This window comes from Homarus americanus, unplaced genomic scaffold (genome assembly GCF_018991925.1).
Source record: "Homarus americanus isolate GMGI-L3 unplaced genomic scaffold, GMGI_Hamer_2.0 scaffold367, whole genome shotgun sequence".
NCBI lineage: Eukaryota > Metazoa > Arthropoda > Malacostraca > Decapoda > Nephropidae > Homarus > Homarus americanus.
In genome coordinates, this window is record NW_024743709.1 from 7,245,745 (window position 1) to 7,271,643 (window position 25,899).

Consider the following 25,899-nt stretch of genomic DNA (forward strand, 5'->3'; position numbering starts at 1 on the left):
AGAAAATATATTCATTGCTTACTCTATATAATATCCAGAGACCTCACCTTTTTCATATCGTTTTAACACATCTAGTTTCTTGGCTAAGCTTATACACTTTCTTTTAGCTTTTGAACCAGCATTACTATCACTTGCTCATGTTGAATAGGGACGCAAAAAATGCCGTAAGAAACCTGAATGTTTTTCTCCTTTTCCTGTTCAGATGTTTGAAAACAAAAGGCCCGCCAAGCTGCGACTGTTTATGCTGGCATCACCACTCACAAGCCTGGCAGTGTCTGTGCTCAAGGCTCTTTTTTTTTTTTTTTTTTTTGCAAAATACATTTTGGGATTTAGTTATTATTTATAGGAAAATGTAATATTACTTTACTTTTTATAATATTTTTGTCGTAAATACGAAGAAAATAATGGTGTAAATTGAATTGGGTCCTAAATTAACCAGGGTCTTAAATATGAATCGTTGTTAGTAGAACCATTGTTATCGGAGGCTTTCCTGTACATATATCAAACGGTGGATGAAATATCCTTAATCAGCAAGTTAAGGAGTACATATACAGTACAGGTATTAAGATTGTAAAAAAATCTCCGTGAGATGAAGATTATGGCTCTTTTTTGGGTCGAAAACACCTTTCTCTCAGAATTGAAATTTAATGTGTCTGACTATAGTACTTAATTTCACTGAGAATAACACAGTAAAAATTGACCTTGGAAAACCATAGGTGGCAAGTAATTAGCTTTGCAAAAGTAATTAAAATAATTTAGGTCATTAGGACAAGTAATTATACATATATCAAACAGTGGACAACAGATCCTTTATCAAGATGTTCAGGAGGATATATATTGAGATTTTGAACAAAATCGGTGAGATCAAGATTACAGCCAAAATGCTATGTTACCCCTTATAGGATATCTGGGTTGAAAAAACCTTGGAATTTAAATTTCATGTGTCTAACTACTTAAGTACAGTCATGCGCCGGTTAACGTCCTAGATGCGTTCTTGGAAACGTGACGTTAACCGAAATGGACGTTGTCCGATCATCACAAACTTTTTATTTATACTTACGTGTATGTGGAATACTATATACGTACATATACACTTTTACTCTTAAATCACTACTGTAATGTGATACAGGTGATTAATTTTTATCTCTTGTGCAAAATACATGACGTTTATATTAAAATTATTCACTGTTTTACAAGGATTCCAGCAACGCCGAGCAGATGGGGGAGAGAGAGGGTGGGAGCGAGCGAGGGGGCGTGGGGGGAGGGGAGGTAGTATGTTTGACAGTTGGCACAGGCCCAGGTCTAACGCGTGTATATTTATCAGTTCTTAGGTGACTTCTTCTCTCTCATAAAAAGCCAGTGAAATGACCTGGGTGAATATAATTAACATTGCTGGGATTCTTGTAACATACTGATTAATTTGAATATAAACATGCTATAATTTGCACTAGACAAAACAATTTTAGTACCGTAATCAAATTAGTACATGTGGACTCCAGCTTTGCACTAAGGTCATTTATTTATATTAAGTTTCTTTTAGTATGGTGTGTGCATGTAAATGGATGAAAATAAATGAAGAAATCTATGTAAATCTACCCAAAAATACAGTTGAAAAACTTTTTTATAAAATGTACTACAGTACTGTACACTAATGCACAAAAATTTTTATCTCTTGAGCAAAATATATGACGTTTATATTCAAATTATTGGCTGTCTTGCAAGGATTCCAGCAATGCAAATTATAATCTCCTAACTTTAGTCTGAGATATTATATAAGATAAAAACTGTAAGCTTAAAAGCCTGGCTGGGAGGGGGGGACTGACGGAACCAACCACGCCACCCAGCGAGGGGTTGGGGGGGTTTGAGGTGATAAGTTTGAGGCGAAGGTCTCTGTGTTTATTTAACAGTCCTACTAAGCTTCTCTCATTTTAAAATGCCAGTGATTTGACCTAGGAGAATATAATTAACATAGCTGGGATCCTTGTAAGATACAGGTTGTACCTCTCTAGTCCGGCATTCTGTGGTCTGGAAACTCCTGTGGTCCGGAACGATTTTAGTTTGTCCAATAGGTAGATAGGCAGCTTTTTTTTTTTTTTTTTTTACTTATCTGAATTATTATTACAGGAGTATTAAATTTTTGCCCCTCAGGCCCCAATGTGGGTCAGTGACCTATGCCCGGGTGGGCTAATCCCCTTAAAAAACAAAAAAAATAAAACAAAGCCGCGGGAAATTAAGGTTTGTTTACATCCGGCAGTTCGGCTGCTCTCTCTCTCTCTCTCTCTGCTTGTCTATACAGAGTACAACATTTAACCCTTCAATATATATATGAGCAGTAAATAAGTGTTGCTTTCATATTCTTATGTAGAGTAATGACGATATGTTTTCACATGTGCACACTTACATACGCGCAGTCTCACTTTTTTTTACCATTAATGGTTAGCTACTTATATTGTTCCATTTATTAACATTAAATAACATTACAGGTACTTCAAGCAACCATATTCATTTTTTTACATTAATTTTACTACAGCTAAACTCAGGGTCTTATTTTCTTCAGTTTTATATGTAGAACCAATCAGTCACTGGTTTCGTAAGCTTTAACATAAACAATGCCGGCAGCCGTCTCGTCTCCTCTAATATTCCACGTATTATTAATAAATTGTATTGTTAATTTTGCACACACGTACATTAATTCAATAAAAACAAATTCAGAAACATTAATTAAAATATATATGAACAGTAAATAAGTGTTGCTTTCATATTCTTATGTAAAGTAATGACGATATGTTTTCACGTGTGCGCATGCGCACTTACATATGCGATCTCTCTTTTTCTTTACCATTATCGTTGGCTACTTCTATTGTTCCATTTATTAACATTAAATAACATTACTTAAAACAACCATATTTATTTTACTACAGCTACAACCAAGGTCTTATTTTCTTCAGTTTTATATGTAGAACCAGTCAGTAACTGGTTTTGTAATCAACGAAAACAATGTTGTGTCATTTCCTCATGTGTTTTAATTTTCTACGTATTATTAATGAATTGTATTGCTCATTTTGCACACATAAACATTAATTCAATAAAAAAGACATTCAGTAATAAACAATAATGAATCTTTTGTACATAAGAGAAATGACGCTGTTTACACGATTATGCATGTCGTCTGCACGTTGGCGGGCCGTTCAAACCCGTCGAAATTCAAGTTTCCGCCGTCAAAATTTTTATTTATTTATTTTTTTGTGTGTTCCAATAAAATACGTTAAGAATTAAAAACTCGCGAAATTTGAGAAGCTACTATACGACATTTAACCCTTCAATATGTCTTCAAAGAGACCATGACGCAGAGAAAATGGTGCTAGTGCTTCCAGGCATAAGCACAAGTCACTATCTATCCAGGAAAAGGGTGAATTTCCATGGTCCGGCACCGGTCAGGTCCCGAGGTTGCCGGACTAGAGAGGTACAACCTGTACTGATTTATTTGAATATAAACATGTTGTAATTCGCACTTGACATAACAATTTTAGTACCGTAATCAAATTAGTACATGTGCACTCCAGCATTGCACTAATTTATTTTACGTTTCTTTTAGTATGGTGTGTGAATGTAAATGGATGAAAATAAATGAAGAAATTTCTGTAAATCTACCCAAAAATACAGTTGAAAAACTTTTTATAAAATGTACTACAGTATTGTACACTAATGTACTACATTTTTTATATCTTGAGCAAAATATATGACGCTTATATTCAAATTAATCTCTGTCTTGCAAGGATTTCAGCAATGAAAATTATATTGTCCTAACTTTAGTCGGAGATATTATATAAAATAAACAAAGAAATCACCATTCTTTTATCTTGGAACACGAGGGGGGGGGGGAGGTGAGGTGACAGAATGTCTGGCGTTTGTTTGTTTGTTTGGTTGTTTATTTATTTATTTATTTATTTGAGATAAGATTTCACAGTTGGCGCTGAAGGCCTGCCTGCATGTTTATTTATTATTACTTAAGATTGACTAAGCTCTTCTCATAATTTTCCACCCAAACGACCTGGGTAAATATAACTTACATTGGAGGGATTCTTGTAAGATAGTAATTTATTTGAATGTTTTTTTTTTTCAATTTAAATTTTAATTGTTTATTCCTTGATAGAGGAAGCGGGATCCTTGTGCTGTCACTTGGTATCCCTGTACCATAACACCAGAAGCAACTGGCCAGTGTCACAAGTATATACTGTACAGTACAGTACAGTCATCCCTTGGTTATCGCGCCTAATTGAGACCCCGCCGACAACGAAAGTACAGAACCTATGGGATTTATTCTAATTGGGTCAGGCACCCAAGACCCAACCCCAAGGTTCCCATTTTACGACCATTTAGACCCACTAAATATATATATAATGTTATGGTAAATATCATAAACACACATAGGCATGACTAGGTCTATTACAAAGTGATGAAAAGGGTACGCTTAATACTGCAGTCCACAAAACATGTAGCTATGCTTTTTTTATTTGGTCCCCGTCATACGAGTCCGTTTTCTCTCACATCAGGACGCCTGAGTCCTCCGTTTTCTCTCTTAATCTTAGAGTGCACCAGAAACTTTACTATTTTTAGTAATGCCATAGAATTTGAAAATGCAACCCCAATTGCAATTGGGGGTGCAATTGTTGAGGCAACTAGATATGTCTGATTACAGCAATGTGTTATTGTCAATTTGTAGGTGAAATATTTTATCATCAATAGATGTAGGTTAACATTTTGCCTGTAGGCAAATGCTTAAAAAAAGCCTAAGTAAGGAAGCATATTCCTTTAACACATAATATCTGACCAGTATGGGGAGGATCATCGTGTCTCCGTCAGGGGGTCGTGGAGTGGTGGTCCAGCAGGCATCACGTATATGCGATTGGACGTTGTTCGGTCGGAAGTTAACCAGCGCATGACTGTATATCCAGAATAACATATAAACACCAAAAAGCAACCTTGAAAAACCATAAATGGTGAACAATTTGGGCCAAAAATTTGTGATCACTGGGATTTTGTTCAAAATATCAGTATAGGTACTCCTGAACATGTTGATTCAGAATCTATGGTTAACAATTCGATTGCGGGGTAATTAGTGGTAGTAATGATTCTTGGATGATTTTAATGAAATTTTTCTGAATGCTATTTACTGTACTAGCTAAGATCGGTTGGGGTTTTTGTGTTCTTCTGAACGTACTAAATTATAGTAGTTGATCCCACCAAATTTCACCATTAATTGAAGAAAAAAAATAAGAATGAATTATTATTTGAGCACATCCACCTTGTGTCACTGCTGTTCTTGAGGAAAAAAATCACTATTAATTAATAAAAAAAAAAAAATTATGACTGAATTGTTGGATAGAATGCAACTTGTCCAACCTATAATATGTTTATTAGAGTCGTGAAAATCAATGTGAGGTGATGAGGTGGTAGTGGCAAGTGTGTTTGCCCACTGCTCCACACCCAGTCCAGGATGAAGGCTAAAGAATGTCCATTGGTGAGTCGCAGGCAAATTATCGGTTTGTGCACGGCTGGCTACAACATGCCATAAATGAGAGGGAAGTTGGAGTCATTGAGATGTTAGTTAACCCGCTGGGAGTATTTTTGATGATTTGCTGACATTTGACAGGCTATTGAGATTCTGTATGACCTGTGCTGGTAAATATTAAAAATAAACATGATTTTTATCCTCATATTCAATATTTCTCCTCATATCAACGTTATTATAAATATCTAATTACTGTTACTGTATTTAAAACCTGAACAACCTGAAAAAATAATAAATAAGGAAATGGATGCACATTATAATAATGATAAAATAAAGGTCCTCATCTATTACTCTTTTAAGCACAGTGAAAAAAATTACATCCATCCTTCCCTTAAGTGTTTCATAAATTTCCCCCATTTTCTTCAATCTTCTCCTTCTCTGATGAGCAACTTCCACTACATACCACCCTCCCACATCCATCCCCCAATTCAACCAATTTCCCTTCTCCACCCCACGTGACTTACAGGACTGTGCAGAAAGGACCAGGTCAGTTTCAGGGGTTAGGTGGTGGAGTGAATGATTACTTTTGGCTGCAACTGTACCTTACTTCTGTATAATGACATACAACCAGTGAAGTATGTAATATGTTAGTCCACGAATGTTTTATATGTCAAAGTGATGAAAATGACAAAGTGTGGTGGTTAATAAACAGAGATGCACTATTGGAGATGCTGTCACACTGATAAAATCAGAAGAGTGCAATAATGATTGATAATCAGGTGTTTATACGACTCAACCTGACCACTCAGATGGCTTCAAATGGTATAATGATCAATGTAAGTATCCTTATTTATTTTGAAAAGCAGATCAGTGTATTTCCCAAAGGCAGAAAAATGACAAAACTTGTAAGTTATGTTGACAGTTGTTGAGCCTCAACCCACTGAAGTCACATGACTTGGGAATATGGTCATAAAGGGGCAACCAGCTGAATGAGGGTAGCAGAATTTCATTGCTATCACATTTCATTGACTGATAGGCCAGCATCAGTTTCCAATCCAAGATGGCAATTTTTGGACCACATGTTAACCATTTTAGAGTACTGTACAATATTTCTTGATTATCGAACTCTTTCAAGACCAGACCAACACTGGCACAGGTACAGATAAATTCTGGAGCCAGTACATGCCAACAGTGCATAACAGAAGTGAATGACTGCCCAAACGGCCAATGAGCAGATCAGTGGCAAAGAGGATAAAGTATAGAATACTTTATGGCTTATGATTCTTTGTAATCACTTCTGACATGCTACTACAAAAGCCATAAATCTGTACATATTGAGGATAAATGAGGCTTTTCAAACAAAGTTCAATCCTTTGAGAAAAAAGAATTAAATCATATCATCCTATTAAGTGCAACTGCAAGCACATTAAAACAGATATGGTATTTATCTCCCATTGTCATTTCACACATTCGTTATTTACCTCCAACATACCTGTATTCATCATTTGGACTACAGTAATTGCTGTGAAAGTATAATAAGTCAATGCAAATAGCTACAGGTAAAATGAAAATAAAATTACCAAAAATATTCAATGAATGCAAATAAAATTTTTAAAGAGAGATAGATCCATGTGACTATTTCACCTAATGCAAATTAAACTATCAAGAAGGGGAAGTCTGTATGCAACCCCTTTCTCTGAAAGTGGTAAAGGTGTGTCAAAAAAATAAATTCTAATAGCCTATATAAACTGAAGTGACATTTCCTTGTTGGCATAGCTTTCCTTTATATCTGTAGACAGGCCTACAGAAACTAACTATGATGCTAATGGTAACAAATGATTGTGGTAGTATCGTATATCTTATGGGTAGGGCAATACTAAGGAATTCTCTTACCTGGTTTAAGGGCTTGGAAGTGCCTAGAAATAAGCCCCTGTGTCTCAAATCTCAGAACCAATTCAATACAACCATAGTCAGTTGGACAAGACACAGGTGAGAAGTAACGCAGCTGTTCCTTCCCCTTGATGGTAACTTTAACCTGAAAGAGATATAATGATACTGTACTTATCTAAATGCTTAAGACTCAATGATGAAACCAAAACTCTGAAAATGAGAAGCATATTTCAGTTATATTGAATGATCAAATTTATTAAAACTAGTAGATTAAAAGGTATTGCAATAAAATACAATAAGCATGGATAATACAGGGCGTTACATTTATATCCGACACATTTGTAATTACGGCCAGAAGCAGTATTAGCATAGCTACGGTAATTATTTTTTCCCTGTCTTACAGGTAATGCCAAAAAGTTTCGAATGATGCATCACTAAGACCTACCAGTGAGAATTAACCTGGTGAAGCACTTCATTCAAACAAATTCCACCACTCAAATGCAGTGGAAATGCAACAATTCTAATGGGGCCCATTTGTCAGTTATAATTTTTAAGACATAAACAGTGTTATGTCACCGCTTACTAGCCACTTGAGCGCTCTATCCAGTGTTAGTACAGGAGGAAACTGGGGACCGGGAAACCTGTGGTGTTTGGTATGGTCACACTGGATAACACCCTTCTCATGTGTGTCCGAGCCGAGACTTGAACCCTTGACATATTGGTGAGAGTTAAGTGCATTACAGCAGTACCACCAAGCTGTACCAGAAGCATAAAAGTAGTCTCACTGCTGATAGCTTATTTATCTTCACTACAATGTTATTATTCCAGTGTTACTTTGGTTGGAATAAAACTACCAGAGATTCTCTAGTTGGCTAATTCAACATACAAGTAAATTCTGAATGTCTTTGTTATGACCTCTTGGACCTATTTTCACCTTGCATCTTATCAGCATCTTTCTAAAAAAAAAAAAAAAAGCACAGGTGTTTAGTAGTCAACCCCTTGATAAGTTATTCTACACATAATGTGATGTGGGTGGTTCACTTACCACAACATACTGTCCAGCAAAGCATCCTGTATGGTCAGTATCATGAGGCAGAGAGAAAACAAAAGCTCCCATCTTGTCACTCACATTAGTGTATGACTTGAGGGTAAGTGGTACCCATTTGTCAGGCTTCAGTGCCGGGGCATGACACACACCATCTTGTGACTTGATGATCTGCAATACCCAAATATATTAATTACAGTTGCTCCCCGACTTACGACGGGGTTAGGGACGGACATCCAGGTCGTAAGTCGAAATGGTCGTAAGTCGGAAATGCTTAAATAATGCATAGAAAATCGAAAATGGGTCTCTCTTTTTCTTCTCAGCACCACAAAATACTCACTTTTAAGCTTGCCAGCCATTGATATAATTTACACATACAACAGTAAGGACAACAATGTGCGTGTGTGCTCTGAAACAGGAATGTCACATCAAATTGTAAAGCTACGGAAGTGAAGTCGTTCATCAGTCAACTTCTCTTTTACCAATGATTCGGACATTTCTCCTAGAAGATAACAAGTCCTGCAACTGTAACTACAGTATATATACTAGTACAGTAGAATTCCAGTTATCCAATATCTGGGCAACTGGTAGATTCAACTAACTAGCACCTAAATTAAATAACAATGAAAATAAAAATTCCTCCCAAATGAGTGATTAGTGTAAGTTTTAATACTGAACACAACAGGGATTAGCTGCCATATTTATTGCTATGGTAAGCAATAAAATCAATACATAGCATATCATAAAGTACAACAGCACATACTTCATTTAAAAAAAAAAAAATTCTCGGCCTGAAAAATGCGCTATGACGGCAGGTGTGCAGATTTTGATGGAGGCGTGATAACGAAAATCGCGATAACCAAGTGTGCTATAACCAAGGGATGACTGTACCAATAAATGTGACAACTGAGCCGGCGAGCAGGCCACAGTTATAGCCCACCATCACCACACACGTTCATTTCCCACACATCCATGCTCTGCATTTTTCTTATTTTATAGTTTTATATTATATTTTCTATATTTCTAAGCCACATGCTGTACTTTATAGTGGAATAAGTGTTAAAGTCCGTTTTTCTGACACGATTTTGTAAGGTCAGCCTGTACCACTGTGCATTGAAGGATTATTGGAGGATCCTAAGAGTGAGTTTTAACTAACCAGAAATTTTTTTATCCAGCACCTCTCAATCCCCATAGGTGCCAGATAACTGGGATTCTACTGTGCTGTATATACAGTGACCCCTCGTTTAACGAACGCCTCGGTTAACGAAATTTCGGTTAACGAACTGCCTTCCATAAGGATCTTCAATTCGGTTAACGAACAAAAATTCGGTTAACGAATTTCTTACGAACCGACCTCAACATGTTTTCGCTTGCACTGGCCGGGCAACCAGCTTTAGTATCAGTCCGCCAATACATTAATCGGTTCTAGGGCTTAAATTTCTAACTATTTTAGTAAATATCAAGAAGTTTATACTATTCAATAATTTTAAAAGTTTAATATTCAATTTTTTAGTCATTTTAACAATTATTGAACATAATTGAAGGTAAAGTGACTAGTTTAAAGCGCAGCATCCAGCCTCTTAACACAGCAAACAGGCGCTAGTCTCTCTGTTTTCACTGTAGGTAACATCTTGCTTGAGACTCTCTTCAACTAAACGCTTTTTTCTGTGTTTCCAAGCAAATTATTGGTCATTTTGAAATATATTTTACATATTGACATTATATAATGCAGTACAGTGTTGATTTAAAGAAAATAATCTTGAAATACACCAAGAGAACTAAAATTTTATGGGTGAAATGGTGCCATGGGGTGACTTCTCTTCCACCCCAATGCCTTCTCTTCTTCCTTCTCCTCCACCCCCATTGTAATTCCCATCATCATCATCATCATCCAGGAGCCTTCTACATACACACCTCAAAGTAAGTGAACTTTTCTACCATTTTTGTTGAATTTAGGAAATTTTCGGTGAGCTGGAACCAATTACCCAAAAACTCATTGAAACAATGGTTTCGGTTAACGAACTTTTCGGTTAACGAACGACCTTCTGGAATGGATTGAGTTCGTTAACCGAGGGGTCACTGTATTTTATAATTAATGTAATTCAGAATTAGCAGATAATGTATTGTACAAGAAGACTTCAAAGTTCACTTTTACCACAATACACTTAAAAGCCCATTTAACCTATCTGTATTAAATGAGACTTTCCTGAAGGGTTATAACTGATGAATTCCTCAAATAAAAAAGAAGTGTTAAATTCGTGTGGAATGGTGATAATGAATGTATGTAATGTGCACATCTGTCTAAGCAACAGTGGGTAGTTCCAAACCATTCAGTTGGCTCATAGCCATTCTTTTTGCTACCTTACATCAGCTGCTGGACAACAGGCAGTGAAGGAGTTCACCCTTCATCATCTGCAGAAGGACAGTTCTCACCTTATCATTAACTGCAGGAGGGCAGGTGTGAAAGGGGTTTTCAAAGTCAGTTTCTTGGAATGGGTGTTTGTTTTCAGCTCCCTTCTCTAATTCCACATCTTCTGCAAGACTTTTGGCCAACTCTTGCTTCTCCTCCAAGGTCATCTTCTTAAGCTCCTGATGGATAACTCGCTTGTTGACGTGCTGGTCCCTAGCAAAGAAAAGAAAGACCATTTTCATGTCTATTGTAGTTTAAGTATCAACAATATGGAACTTTATTCTCTAATGGTAAAAAACTAGATGATAAAAATACACAATTGTGGGATACAGCATGCTCTTAAAATTCACAGGGGTTAGGTTCTCAAAATGGCCATGAATAGCCAAATCCCCAAATAACACTTGTTGAATAGGGGGAGGGTACATTTTTACTCGTGTGCAAAGAAATGTATATTCCCTTTGTGTGTTTGCCCTAACAACAATTATTTATTTTAACTGTATTGTATATATGTGTGTGTGCGTGTTTATGTGCACGCATGCTCACGCACACACACACAGGTAAAAGAAATTACTGTCTAGAGCAAATGGCTCCTTGTCCCAGCCACGAAAATGCCAGCAACTTTAAAACGACCCTTCGACATTCTTGGGTACATCCAGGATGTCATAGTAGTGAGATACTATACATGCATTAACCCGTGTACCACCAACACCATTTTTGTAAGCTTATTTCCAATTAGGAAATATAGACAGATGTAAACTAATCAAAATAATATCATAAAAAAATAACAGTAAAAAAGTATTCCATGATAAATTATGAAATATGGAGTGGTCTCAGATGACAAATTGCATGGTGGTAAACAAGGCTTGGTTAAAATTAAGAACTTCTCTTACTGATTTTCTTGGGGATACAATATCATGAAAGGAAGCATAAAAAAAATTCAGAACTGAGCTCAAGATGACTCATGAGATATTGGTGTCTAACAAACACAAATATTAACTCATCAACTCATGAATAAGATAAGAGACAGAATAATTAAACATTAAGATTAAAGAAACTAAAAATACTCACCGAAAGTTCTGGCAACATCTAAATTTAATATTAATAATAAATGTTGCCATGATGCCTCTGCAGTGGTAAATTATTTCAACTCCTACACAAGTTGCTTCATCATTAAACAGTAAACCACCAGTTGCCTCAAAGACTGGTACACTGATACCTCGGTTAACGAGATTATGGTTAACGAGTTACCTTCCATAAGATTCTTAACTTCGGTTAACGAGCAATCCCCTTTAGTATTAGTCTGTCAATACAGTAATCGGTTTTAGGGCTTAAATTCCTTACTATTTTAGTAAATATTAATTAGTTTATACTATTCAATAATTTTAAAAATTTAATATTAAATATTTTAGTCATTTTAACAATTATTGAACATAATTGAAGGTAAGGAAACTAGTTTCATGCGCGCCATCCAGCCTGGCAACATACCAAACAGGCGCCAGTCTCTCTGTCTTTTCAGTGGAGGTAACATCTTGCTTGAGACTCTCTTCAACTAAACACTTTTTTTCTGTGTTTCAAGCAAATTATTGGTCATTTTGAAATTTATTTTACATATTGACATTATATAATGCAGTGCAGTGTTGATTTCAAGAAAATAATCTTGAATTACACCAAGAGAACTAAAATTTTATGGGTGAAATGGCACCATGGGGTGACTTTGCAGCGGATTCCTCCCCTACAAACAACGCGTGTCACTGACTGGCCGACCCCCCGCGAATCTACCGGCGTATCCCTCGTGGTCAAGGTCAGGTAACCAGCGACGCCGTACAAAGCGGGGGCCCACCATCAAGCCACGCCTACCCCCACTATATAAGACCTGACCTCGTGGTGACCTGTCTCTTTCTACTTACCGCCACCAGCAAGCAACATCCCTCAACAGCTCCACACACACGCTACCTCAGAAAGCTCCTCGCCCTACAGGAACTCTGAGCAACCTTCGCCCGACTTAGTATCTCTTTAACACTGTGCTGTGCAACAATATATATACGGGAAACTCATTGTGATTTTCTATTCCTACCTCAATCCTGAGTGTTGGATATATTACATGTACGTACGTTGTGAGGCCAAATAAGAGACCCTGACAACCTGCCACAACAGTACGCTACAACTTCTCTTCCACCCCAATGCCTTCTCTTCTCCCTTCTCCTCCACTCCCATTCTAATTCCCATCATCATCATCATCCAGGAGCCCTCTACATACACACCTCAAAGTAAGTGTACTTTACTACCTTTTTGTTGAATTTAGGCAATTTTCGGTGAGGTGGAACCAATTACCCAAAAACCCATTGAAACAATGGTTTCGGTTAACGAGTTTTTCGGTTAACGAGCAACCTGCTGGAACGGATTGTGCTCGTTAACCGAGGGACCAGTGTACTGTAAATTTTTAAGCTTTTAAAAATGGAAGATAGAAAGGAATTATTCCCAACTGTTTTGAACTCTATAACGTATTAGAAGATTTTGTAATAAAAGAGCTAAATAAATTGAACCCCTATAAGAGCACGTGTATTAAAGACATCCCAACCAGGATTTTAGCCCCCTGTCCCATACTGTGCCAAACAGGAGTAAATTTGCCAAAGTTATGCCATTTTCAAGAAATATGACAGATCACATGTAAATAATTATACAAGTAATCCTCTCTGTATCCATCACCTAGTCTAGCTGTTGTATTACACTAAATTTCAATAGAAATAAAGATTGCAAAAAATTTTAGGAAATATTTTGGGGAAATGAAAACTCCATCATTTTTCAATATTTTGAGAATTCTGTCAGTTCCATAAAACAGGAACCACTAAACATAAATACCCATAAAATAAATATATAAAGTACTTACCAATAGTCAATAGCTCCAGAACCTAGTAGAACAAATTTGCCGGTATACTGGCGTAACACCTCATTGGATGGTCCCATGACCCACCCAGCCTTGCCATCCCGTAGAAGGCGCTCTATACCCAAGTCAGTCTGCAGTGCCAGGATAAGTATTAATCTTTGACAGTACAGTAGATGGTTAACTGTTCAATAATACCATGTCACTTTCAGGGTCACAATTCATTTACCTATTAAAGTACAATAGGAATTATAATGCCTAAATCTAATTGTACCACAGTTAGGCAAGGTGATTCTGCTTTTTGGTTCATACAGTATCTTCCTAAATACAGTATTTATGAATCTGATTACTTACACACCGCTATGCATATCACAAACCCATCAACAGTATGGGCCACCACCACTTACTCAAAATTCTAACAGTGCTATACCTCTACTACTATATTTGTCGTGGTCATCTTACCCTATATATATGGTATATTTTTATAATTTCTCTAACTACAAAACTCTGCAATCGTAAGAAAGTAAGGTGTCTAGTCCATTATACAGAACATCCCTACTTTGATGGAAATGAAAGTCTCCAGACACACTGTACTTCTTTCCTCTGTAATTGTATGTACTGGTACTCGTATTACACTATTTTCTACTTTTATGGGCGTTTCTCTTGCATTTATTATCATCACTGATTTACTGTTATTTTTCACATTTCCGTGAGTTAGCCATGATTTTCTGATGACAGCCCTCCAAGCTGCATGGTCTCTTTCAACAGGTTCTTATCTGTAAGATACTTTCTCACAGCCTCTCTCCATGTAATTTTTGGCCTACCCCTAGTTCTCCTTCCCTCTACCTTCAATTCATGCATCTTTTGACCCAATTTGTCTCCTAAAACTCTCTCCATTTACCTGCATCATTTCAGCCTACTTCTGCACAGAACCACTCCAATGCTCTCAATACCCAGCTACTTTCTTAGCTCAGAATAGGGTTTCCTATCCCTCAGCACCACTTGTAACTCTGGTAACTGAGCTAGCTTCTGCACTTAAGTTAGCAACATCCTGCTGTCTGCCATTTACACTACTGCACCATTGTGTACCCACCTTCTATACTCACTGCACATTATCAAATAGCTGCTTACACTCTTCTTACAGATACCACATGCCCATTTTCCACATTCCATCCTTCCGATTCTTATATCTTCAACTTTCTGCTATCAACTGCCTGAGTAGACAAGGCATAAAATCTTGCAATAGTACCTCTTAAACCATGATAAACAGAGGTGCGGAGGGGTTCAGGACAGACCCTTGATGAACCTTTATTTTCACCTCAAATTCCTCACTTTCCCAGCCACTTACTCTTGGAGGTTCTCAAGCCCTCATACAATATCATAACTACTCAAAGAAGACACTTCTAGCTATGGATGAATTTTGTACAGTAAATGCAAGACTCGCCCCAAAGCAAAATACCTGATATTATGTAATGAATGTGTACTTGGGCAGTGTGTTTACACGATGATGCTCAGCTGCTAACAGAATATTTTTGCAAATACCTGTATTCGTGGGAGCCAACAATAACATCCTCCCTAATTTTTCCCAGCTTTATGCAATCTTCTTCCATATCCTGATGTCTGTATACAAGGCACTTGACATTAGATTAAGTTTTGCTATATTAAATAATTATTCATAATCAAAGGGCCACATAAGGAAAATACATTAAATACACTTTACAAAATGGAAAATGAATATACCCGGTAAATCTACTATAAACTATCATCGGTTATCATTCCAAAACCCAAAGAGATAAATCTATAGAAAATAATAATTCATTTTCAGGTCACCAGTAAGATGAAAGTCTCCGGTACATGCAGTATTCACGCATCTAATAACAACAACCTTGCAAAACCTTTATTTGCAAAAAACCTTACCTTGTATCCTGTTCCACCACAAGCATGCAGCATCTTGTCTGTCACATTATTGACATTCTTGGCAGCATTAAATTTGGTCTGCCACAGCCAATGCATCATGCCTGCCCTGTAAAACACAAGATGAACTACTGTATCACTTTTCATCTCTTTCATAGACGGCATTCTTTTTAAAGTGTTCCAAACTTCAGGACATTTGAAACCTCGGTAACAAATGCAAAGCTGTTTTATATAGAATGGGAAATGTGAGGGAAAACACTTCCATAAATAAGACATGCAAGGAACGAAGAAGGAAATCAATTAGGATTGTAAGCAAGGGAGATAAAGGACTGAATTTCACTGTAGCATTATTTGACTTACAGGGGAGATATGGAGGAAGTGTGGGTCTGGTTGTTGTGTCAAATAACTTTAAACTGAAATTTGTCTACTAGGACTATGGAGTGCTTCCCTATATATGAGGATGAACATGGCTGTCAAAAGGATATGAAATTGTACAGAGGCAAAGGTAAAGGAAAATCCCAAAAGAAGAAATGTGAACATGGTTTCAGGAGAAGTAAAGAGTTAAGCAAAAACCAAAGATGTTGACAAAATGTTGGAGTTACTAAAAAAAGTGTGGTTGGGTATAATGTTATTTTTGGTAGATAAAGAACTTTTGGTGGCAAACTATGTAACAAATTTATATGTGACCCATTGTGCCATGAACTTGGAATGACAGTAAGAAAAGGGTATGGACCAAGTTAAGAGGGCAAATTTTTTGGACTGAGAATTGTGAACTCTTGAAACAATCCACTACAGTGGTTCTTAACCTATTTTGAGTCATGGACCCCTTTGAGAATCTGGTGAAAGCTATGGACCCCCTCCCTAGAAAAATGCACATAAGCACAACTTTGCATGCAATGAATATACTTTATTTTATTGAAAATTCATTGCCTCATACAGTGTATGACATACACAAAGTATGAATAAAGTAAACATTCTAGAAGTCAAAACCCAATGACAATTGTATGTTACCTGACATTGTACAGTAGCATCCCATGCCACCCTACAGATTTACTGGTTTTCTTCAGTAACCAAAAATACATACATAACATCTGGTATATATTGACGAAAATAGAACAACTTAATATAAAAATGTAGTGAATATAAATGTTAAAATTTATCTGACCTTCACGGACCCCCTGAAGCCCATCCATGGACCCCAGATTAAGAACCCCTGCACTAGAGTGTGTTGTGATGACACTGAGTGTGAGCTCTTTCAAGACCAGACTTGACCAACACTGGAGCAGGTTCAGATACCGTATTTTATGGCGTATAAGAATGTACTAGCCCCAGTCTTAACAGCAGAAGTATTTATATAAATGGGTTAATTACATTCGACTTGTATAAATATCACCCCCTGTAACTTTCCACTAGCTATGAGGTAGCATATTCAGAGCACGTGATAAGGTGTGCCCACGGGAAGTCACGTCACTTAGTGCTGAGTTAAGCATTAAGTAACCGGCTCTCTGGCCACCTATTGCGGGCATTAGTTTGATAACCCTGACTAGAGGAAGACGTTATTGAGAGCCATCGTGAATGGTTCCGTCTTCCCTCGAGGGAGGACGTCGGATATATTCCATTCTCCCTCAATGGGTCCCTACTCATTCTCACTCGCCGCTCATCGACATGACATATATACTTAGCAGAGCTATTTAACATAGCCTCCGTCTTCATTTAACATTCATAGCTACGGTGATTAAGTTACGGTGATAATCTTTTTTGAAAGTGTACATAGAAACCTTTTGTAATAAATACAAACAAAGGAACATACTGGATTTCACTACAGAAGATCCAACAAACTATGATCTATATTTTAGTATGTCTACAATATAAGGTAACGTGCTTCACAAGTGATTGTTTGAAGTTGTGACAACCCATGAAGGTTGTTACATATATGACCGTTTCACAAGTAACTGTTATATTCACTGTAACAGTCACCTCAACAGATACACAGTTGGTAAAGGTAAATATAATATGATCTCCCCATTACTGTGGCATACTGTTATACATCTATTAGTAAGAGAAGCAATTCGTTACAGATGTGCTATTTTTTTCTAAAAGAAATGGCTAAAAAAAATCAGCCTGCCTTTATATATGTGAGTTTGCAGTCTACCCCAAGCTAATGAATCCCCCTGTTGCTGTCACCAGTAGGCTAAATTCTACCTAACCCAACTCCAGAATTAAAAATATGTTATTGCTTACTTAAACACATTAGTGTCACCCCATCTGGTCCCCGAGATATGCTAGGGACTGTCAGTTGGTTGAAAATGTTAAAAGGAGGGCCACCAGACTGGTGCCTGCACTTCGGCACCTCAGCTACCCTGAGAGATTGGAGAGCCTGAACTTGCCTAACTTATACTACAGACGGGAAAGGGGGGACCTAGTTGAGGTGTATAAGCATCTCAGGGGGAACTACTCAGTTGAGTGTCCTTACTTGGAGCTGGTGAACGCTCGCCCCACAAGGGGTCACAGCTCAAGACTGAAGAAGCCGCAAGTCCAGAAAACTGTGAGGGCAAACTTTTTCGGAGTGAGGGTTGTAAACTCTTGGAACAATCTACCAGAGAGTGTTGTGACGGCACCGAGTGTGAGCTCTTTCAAGACAAGACTTGACCAACACTGGAGCGGGTTCAGGTACATTCAGGGACCAGTACATGCCCAGTATTTGCCAACAGTGCGTGACAAAGACGTGACCGATCACCCGGGCGGCTAGCGAGCCGATCTTTTGGTGAAGAAGATAAATGAAAAGGAAAAGTAATCAGAGACATGACCGATCGCCCAAGCGGCTAACAAGCCGATCATTGGCGAAAAAGTAAAAGTAAAAGATCCCTCGGCTAACGAGCGCCTCGGTTAATGAAATTTCGGTTAACGAATTACCTTCCATAAGATTCTTCACTTCGGTTAACGATCAAACCCTCGGTTAACAAATTTCTTAAAAAATTTTCCAAACATTGTTTTTGCCTGCATTTGGCGGCCCACCAGCTGTAGTATTAGTCCGCCAATACAGTAATCGGTTTTAGGGCTTAAATTCCTTACCATTTTAGTAAATATCAAGAAGGTTATACTATTCAATAATTTTATAAGTTTTACATTAAATTTTTTAGTATTTTTAACAATTATTGAACATAATTGAAGTACAGGAAACTAGTTTTTTGCGCGCCAAACAGCCACTCAACACACCAAGCTTGGCGTCAATTTGTTTACCAGTTCAGAGGAAGGAACATCTTGTTTGAGACTCTTCAACATAAATGCTTTTTTTCTGTGTTTCCATTCAAATTATTGGTCATTTTGAAATATATTTTACAAATTGATAATATGTAGCACAGTGCAGTATTGATTTAAAGAAAATAATCTTGAATTACACCAAGTGAACTAAAATTTTATGGGTGAAATGGCAGCATGAGGTGACTTCTCTTCCACCCCCACTGCCTTCTCTTCTCCCTTCTCCTCCACCCCCATTCTAATTCCCATCATCATCATCAACCAGGAGCCTTCTACATGTACACCTCAATGTAATTGTACTTTACTGCATTTATTTTTAGTTTGTATGTAATTTTCGGTGAGCTGGAACCAATTACCCCAAAACCCATTGAAACAATGGTTTCGGTTAACGAGCAACCTTCTGGAATGAGTTGTGCTCGTTAACCGAGGGACCACTGTATTATTATATTTAATTTATTAAAAAATTCTTAATGTAAATTTAAAAGCTCAGTTTTTAACTACTGTACTGATGATGATAACAAGAGATGATTAATGTCCATACGGCAAACACCCAACTCTTCAGAGGTAGCTAAGCAGTAATCATTTCTGAACTCTTACAAACATTACAATCTATTAATGCCATACCTGCAGTATTTATTTTTAAATCTACAAATACCCAATACAAATGAAGATTTACATGTAACTTTCTTTTCACATTTCTCTGTTAAAATTGCTGGCAGCATTGCAGCCAGGTTAAACTCGTCACTATAACTACCAGGTTACTGGTGTTATTGATGTTTTTCATCTTGTATTTGGGTAGATATACGTAACTTTCTTCATTTATTTATACTCCGTTAAACTCGCACACCATCCTACATACATTTTGTGAAAAGGTAAAAGAAATAATTTTCCTAAGGGGAAAGAAACATGTAAAGGGAATATACATTTCTTTACACACGAGTTAGCAGGGAGCGGGTGGAGATGGGACATTGGGGGGGTTGCTAAGGAATCGGTGTCTGCATTGCTCTGGTGAGCCAGGGACTAATATGCAAATGGCAACAACTGTGTTAAACCTTTACTTGACCTTTATGTACCAGCTTGGCAATACAGTACAGTATTTTTTGTTGTACCTTATTTGTTGGTATTATTTTTTTATTCCTCACCTTTACTGGTACTGTATATATTATTTTAAGACAATTATGGCTACAGGAGGAAAATACACAATTTTTTTTTCTAAATACTCCCTGCTAAAATAAGGGGGGGGTGGGGGTGTCTTATATTGCCATGCGTCTTATATTCCGTAAAACACATTACATTCACGAGCCAGTGCATGCTAAGTATTTGCCAACAATGTGTAATAGAGATGTGACCAACCACCCAAGTGGCTAAAGAGTCAATCAGTGGTGAATACGGTAAAAGTAAAGTAAAAGAGATGGCATGGTCAAAGGATGGCAATGACAACACTGATTAAGTATAGAGAAGTGGAATGACAAGAAAACAATGCAGAGGGGAGATTATGAGTGAGGTAGGAGGATAGTGTATACATTATATATATGGGAGAAAAGTATGGTGAAGATGTTGAAGAGCTGAAATATGCAAAACTGTTGGATACTAGGATTATATATATATATATATATATATATATATATATATATATATATATATATATATATATATATATATATATATATATATATATATATATATATATATATATATATATATATATATATATATATATATATATATATATATATATATATATATATATATATATATATATATATATATATATATATATATATATATATATATATATATATATATATATATATATATATATATATATATATATATATATATATATATTTCATGATGAAAACGTGATAAGATAAATCTTGATAAAATCACACGGGAAAATGGAAACAACGGAGTACCTTAGCTTTCGTCTTTATTCAAGACATCTTCAGAGGCAACTAGATTACATGGACAGAGAGAGGCTTAAATATACAGGGTGACCTAAAAACATGAGGTCAGGTCATAATGATGACATCCACTAATCCCCACACCAACACAACCGTAGAGGAGCTTAAGAGAAGGGTGGTGACGTGACTAGACAGGTCAGGTCAGAAAAAAGGGACCCACAAAATAACTGTCATACATCAAGATCAAAGGTTTTCAAAGCAGTTTTAACCTTGGGCCACTGACAAATAAATTTATGTAACATATTATCAGTTTTGAACTGACCATCACTAAGTTCCTACGATGTCTGCGTATTTGTGACTCTGAATTTATTGACGACGAATTTAAACACATTCGTTCTATTGCACAGAAACTTGGGTACCCTTCTGTGTTTGTTGATCGTTGCTTTAAAAGGGCTAAAAAATCCTTTCATTCCTCTGTAACCAGACAAGTTCCTACACTTAAGAATATTTTGACTCTGCCCTATCGTGATGAATTTGTCCCTTTAGTTCGGTCCCTCAAGCTTCTAAATATTAATGTTGTTTTTAAGTATGACTCAACCATTACCAATATGTTAATAAGGAATAGCCCAAGTTTGAATGTAAATGGAAGTGTTTATTGTATTCCATGTAGCCAATGTAATTGTAATTATGTAGGTCAGACAGGAAAAACACTGCAGCTCAGAATCAAACAACATAAGTATAATATCAGAACTGCATCTGAAAGCAGTGCCTTGTTCGTTCATGTTAGGAATAATAATCACCCCATTGCTTGGGAAAAAAGCTTAGAAGTATTCAAATCATCTTGTGTCACAGAAAGACTTCTGGTTGAAGCTAGTTTGATTAAGGAATTAAAATCAATAAACCTTAGTGATGGTCAGTTCAAAACTGATAATATGTTACATAAATTTATTTGTCAGTGGCCCAAGGTTAAAACTGCTTTGAAAACCTTTGATCTTGATGTATGACAGTTATTTTGTGGGTCCCTTTTTTCTGACCTGACCTGTCTAGTCACGTCACCACCCTTCTCTTAAGCTCCTCTACGGTTGTGTTGGTGTGGGGATTAGTGGATGTCATCATTATGACCTGACCTCATGTTTTTAGGTCACCCTGTATATTTAAGCCTCTCTCTGTCCATGTAATCTAGTTGCCTCTGAAGATGTCTTGAATAAAGACGAAAGCTAAGGTACTCCGTTGTTTCCATTTTCCCGTGTGATTTTATCAAGATATATATATATATATATATATATATATATATATATATATATATATATATATATATATATATATATATATATATATATATATATATATATATATATATATATATATATATATACATACACACAGTGAACCCTCACTTTACGCGGTCAATTGAACCCACGGCGGCCCGCGTAAAGTGAACAACATAACATATGGGATTAATTGGAATAGAGACCGGGCCGACCCCCAAACTCCACTTTTTCAGACACAATACCTATGTTGTAGTAAAAATAACTTCTTAATTTTATGATGGTATGCACACACAATTAATAATTAAGAGAAATATCAATAATATTAGGTTTTTTAACACTTACGTTAGTAGAAAAGATGGCTGGGCACACTGGGATAGGGGGTTGGTTCCGAGGCAGAGGGCAGATTATTGGCCCTCACCTGTATCACTTGTATCAATTATATCACTATCCACCACAGAGGCTTGCAGGGCCTCTTTGTCAAACCCCTCAAAGTCCATATAAGTCCATATCCTCACTATCATTATCACTATCACTATCACTGACTTGGGCCGGCTGTGGTGGGTGAAGAACTCGGTAATGTTTTGATGACTGGGCGACCTTGTGCGCACCCTGCTCGCGCCGCTCTCCGCGTAAAAGGGTACACACACCGCGGAAAGTGAGCATTCCGGTTTCGGCAGGGTACCGCGTAAACGTGGAAACGCGTAAAGTGGGACCGCTTGGGAACTTCGTGTTTTCTTCTTTCCTTGTGGTTATCAGCATATATATATATATATATATATATATATATATATATATATATATATATATATATATATATATATATATATATATATATATATATATATATATATATATATATATATATATATATATATATATATATATATATATATATATATATATAGATAGTGTAATTACATCTTCAGGGGTGAGTAGACTAGAATCCATAGCGCACCTACAGTGATTTACTTGCATATATATATATATATATATATATATATATATATATATATATATATATATATATATATATATATATAATATATATATATATTTTTTTTTTTTTTTTTGGGGGGGTGGTGAGGTGGTGGCGTCGTCACTGTACAGGTATACAGAAATATTTCTAAGTCAGACAATAAAGAGCTACATATAAGGTGATATTAGTTGGGAATATATTTTCTGGTATAAAAGAAAGAAAATAAGAAAAATATTAAACTAAATATGGAATCAGAAAAATTTACCAATGTAATGATATGCTGGAGACATGATACAAGTTATGAAAGATCATCTTGGTTAGTAAACCTGCTAACCACTGAACATAGTTATCTTTAGGACTTAAACAATACAGCAGCTTTACAAGACCAGACTTAACCAACAATGGCGGAGGTACAGATACATCCTGGAACCAGAACACGCCCAGTACTTGCTAACGGTGCATAACAGACATAATCAACCACCCAAGTGGGTAATCAGTGATGAAGAGGATAAATTCAATAAAAGTAATGAACAAAGAAATACTGTATAAAATATTTGTAATAGTTTCTATCACTTCATCTTTACCATAAAATTATACAGCCATTTTCCATGCTTAGATGAATTAGTTGTGATACCTGATTACCAATCCAAGCTGCATCCTTCCTTGTCAGGTTCTTTCTTACTTATCTCTGAGGTCATTTCTCACTTATCTCTGAGGTCATTTCTCACACCCTCTTCCCCTCTCATTCTTGGCCTACCACTAGCTCTCTGCCCCTCCATATTCAAACTCCTGCATCTCTTGTAATTTCAAACAGCTTTAAATTGATTTTAAGACCTCATATTCATTTACTATTGTTAAAATGTCAATTGTTGTCTATTCAAATGTCATAATAAGACTACTGTACTATATTTTCCAATTCACAAAATCACTAGGACACTAAATCTGTGCATGCTGAACAGTATTCCAATAAACTGTATTTCATTACCTAGTCATCTTAATTTTTTCTGATTTGAGAGTGAAAAAAGGAATGATTTATATGGAATTCATAGGTGAGAGTCATGACCGACCACCCAAGTGGCTAACAAGCTGATCAGTGGCGAAGAGGGTAAAAAGTACAAAAAACAGTAAGCATAAAAATTCAAAACCATCATTGTAACACAAGATGTTATGCATATAAGTAAAAACAGTTGGTCTTGGAGGTAAGGGTCAATGGTCAATGAGCCTAAACCTTAATTTTCCCAAAAGGTTTTAGTCTCACACAACACAGTTTTAGTGTACAGCACACAGGGTTTTCAAGGAACTTGACCCCAATATAACTTACCAGCATTCTTAAAAAATAAAAGCATGTTAGTTACTAACTGCATTTATCATACATGCACATATACAAATGAAAAACAACAAATTAGCAAAAATTAAGAGATTGTCAGACAGTAATTAAATAATTTAAATACTGGATAAATTCCTTTCTTTACTTACAGAATATAATAATAAATTAAAATTTTAACCAATTGGAATTACATTCTAATTACAGTACTAGCAAATGTAAATACAGTACTGTACATCATGGTAATCTTGATCCATAATGAGTACCGGTAAGTTTTGGCAATAACAATCACACCCGCTGGCACCACATACAATAGATGCCGGATTAGTTACGTTTATACTTTAAAACATTTTCAGATTATACATGATTTTTCATGGGTGCACTATTAATATCATTGCAGCTAAAATCTATTGAGGATTTCAGTAAACCATGAATTTTTGGGCTACAGGTATGTACTGTACAGTACAGTATGTCTGTGAATTAAGATGCTTGGAGACAACAGCAGTCTGGGAGGAACATTTGGTGCGATTAAAAGTTTTTACACCCATCAGGCTCAACTATGTAAGTGAATTTATACTGCATATATAAACAGTGACAATGAACTTATCATATCTAAGCAAAATTATGCAAAAAAATACCACAAAGTGAGGAATTACTGTACAATACATGCAGATATAGTTTGGCTACTAACTAGCTAGCCACAAAAATTTTTTTGCTTAATGTTAAAACTTTATTTGTTCACTCTTATAGTTACCTTCTATTAAAATGTGGGCCAAGATGGAGTCCCCAGTCATTATTATTGGTCTTCAAGTCCAAGGCATTGGCTAACATAAATGAAAATGACCGTGATGCGTTGGTGTCACTTGTACATTCCCCAAAGTAATCCTGAGGAATGTGGAGTCCAATAAGCCTTTCATGGATTATGTTAAGAGGTAAATAAATTCTAGGATACACAGTTATAAACAAATGAGTTATTACATAAAACCATCTAAGCAATATTAAAGTTAAACACTTACATTGAAACCTGGGACTGGCTTGCATGGAGAGATGGGCATTAGTAGGAGTGACAAGAGGCTTTATTGGGATGGTTGAACTGACACTATTTTTGTTGTCATATATCTCTCCATAGCATCATAGGTATTCAGTACAGGTTGTACCTCTCTAGTCCGGCAACCTCGGGACCTGACCGGTGCCGGACCATGGAAATTTCCGTACCATGGAAATTCACCCTTTTCCTGGATAGATAGTGAATTGTGCTTATGCCTGGAAGCACTAGCACCACTTTCTCTGCGTCATGGTCTCTTTGAAGACATATTGAAGCGTTAAATGTCGTATAGTAGCTTCTCAAATTTCGCGAGTTTTTAATTCTTAATGTATTTTATTGAAACACACAAAAAAATAAATAAATAAAAATTTTGACGGCGGAAACTTGAATTTCGACGGGTTTGAACGGCCCGCCAACGTGCAGACGACGTGCATAATCGTGTAAACAGTGTCATTTCTCTTATGCACAA

General features: G+C 36.4%; 1 protein-coding gene across 1 annotated transcript in view; it reads right to left on the reverse strand.

The window, feature by feature from the left end:
* The window catches only part of LOC121877242, an 83,902-nt gene that overhangs the window by 14,097 nt on the left and 43,906 nt on the right, over positions 1-25,899 (reverse strand). The window contains exons 8-13 of the mRNA XM_042382888.1: positions 25,140-25,270; positions 15,656-15,761; positions 13,745-13,872; positions 10,881-11,070; positions 8,448-8,618; positions 7,406-7,547 (exon numbers count right to left, since the gene is read on the reverse strand). Of these exons, the coding sequence (XP_042238822.1) occupies positions 7,406-7,547; positions 8,448-8,618; positions 10,881-11,070; positions 13,745-13,872; positions 15,656-15,761; positions 25,140-25,270 (868 nt within the window). The remainder of the gene's footprint in view (positions 1-7,405; positions 7,548-8,447; positions 8,619-10,880; positions 11,071-13,744; positions 13,873-15,655; positions 15,762-25,139; positions 25,271-25,899) is intronic.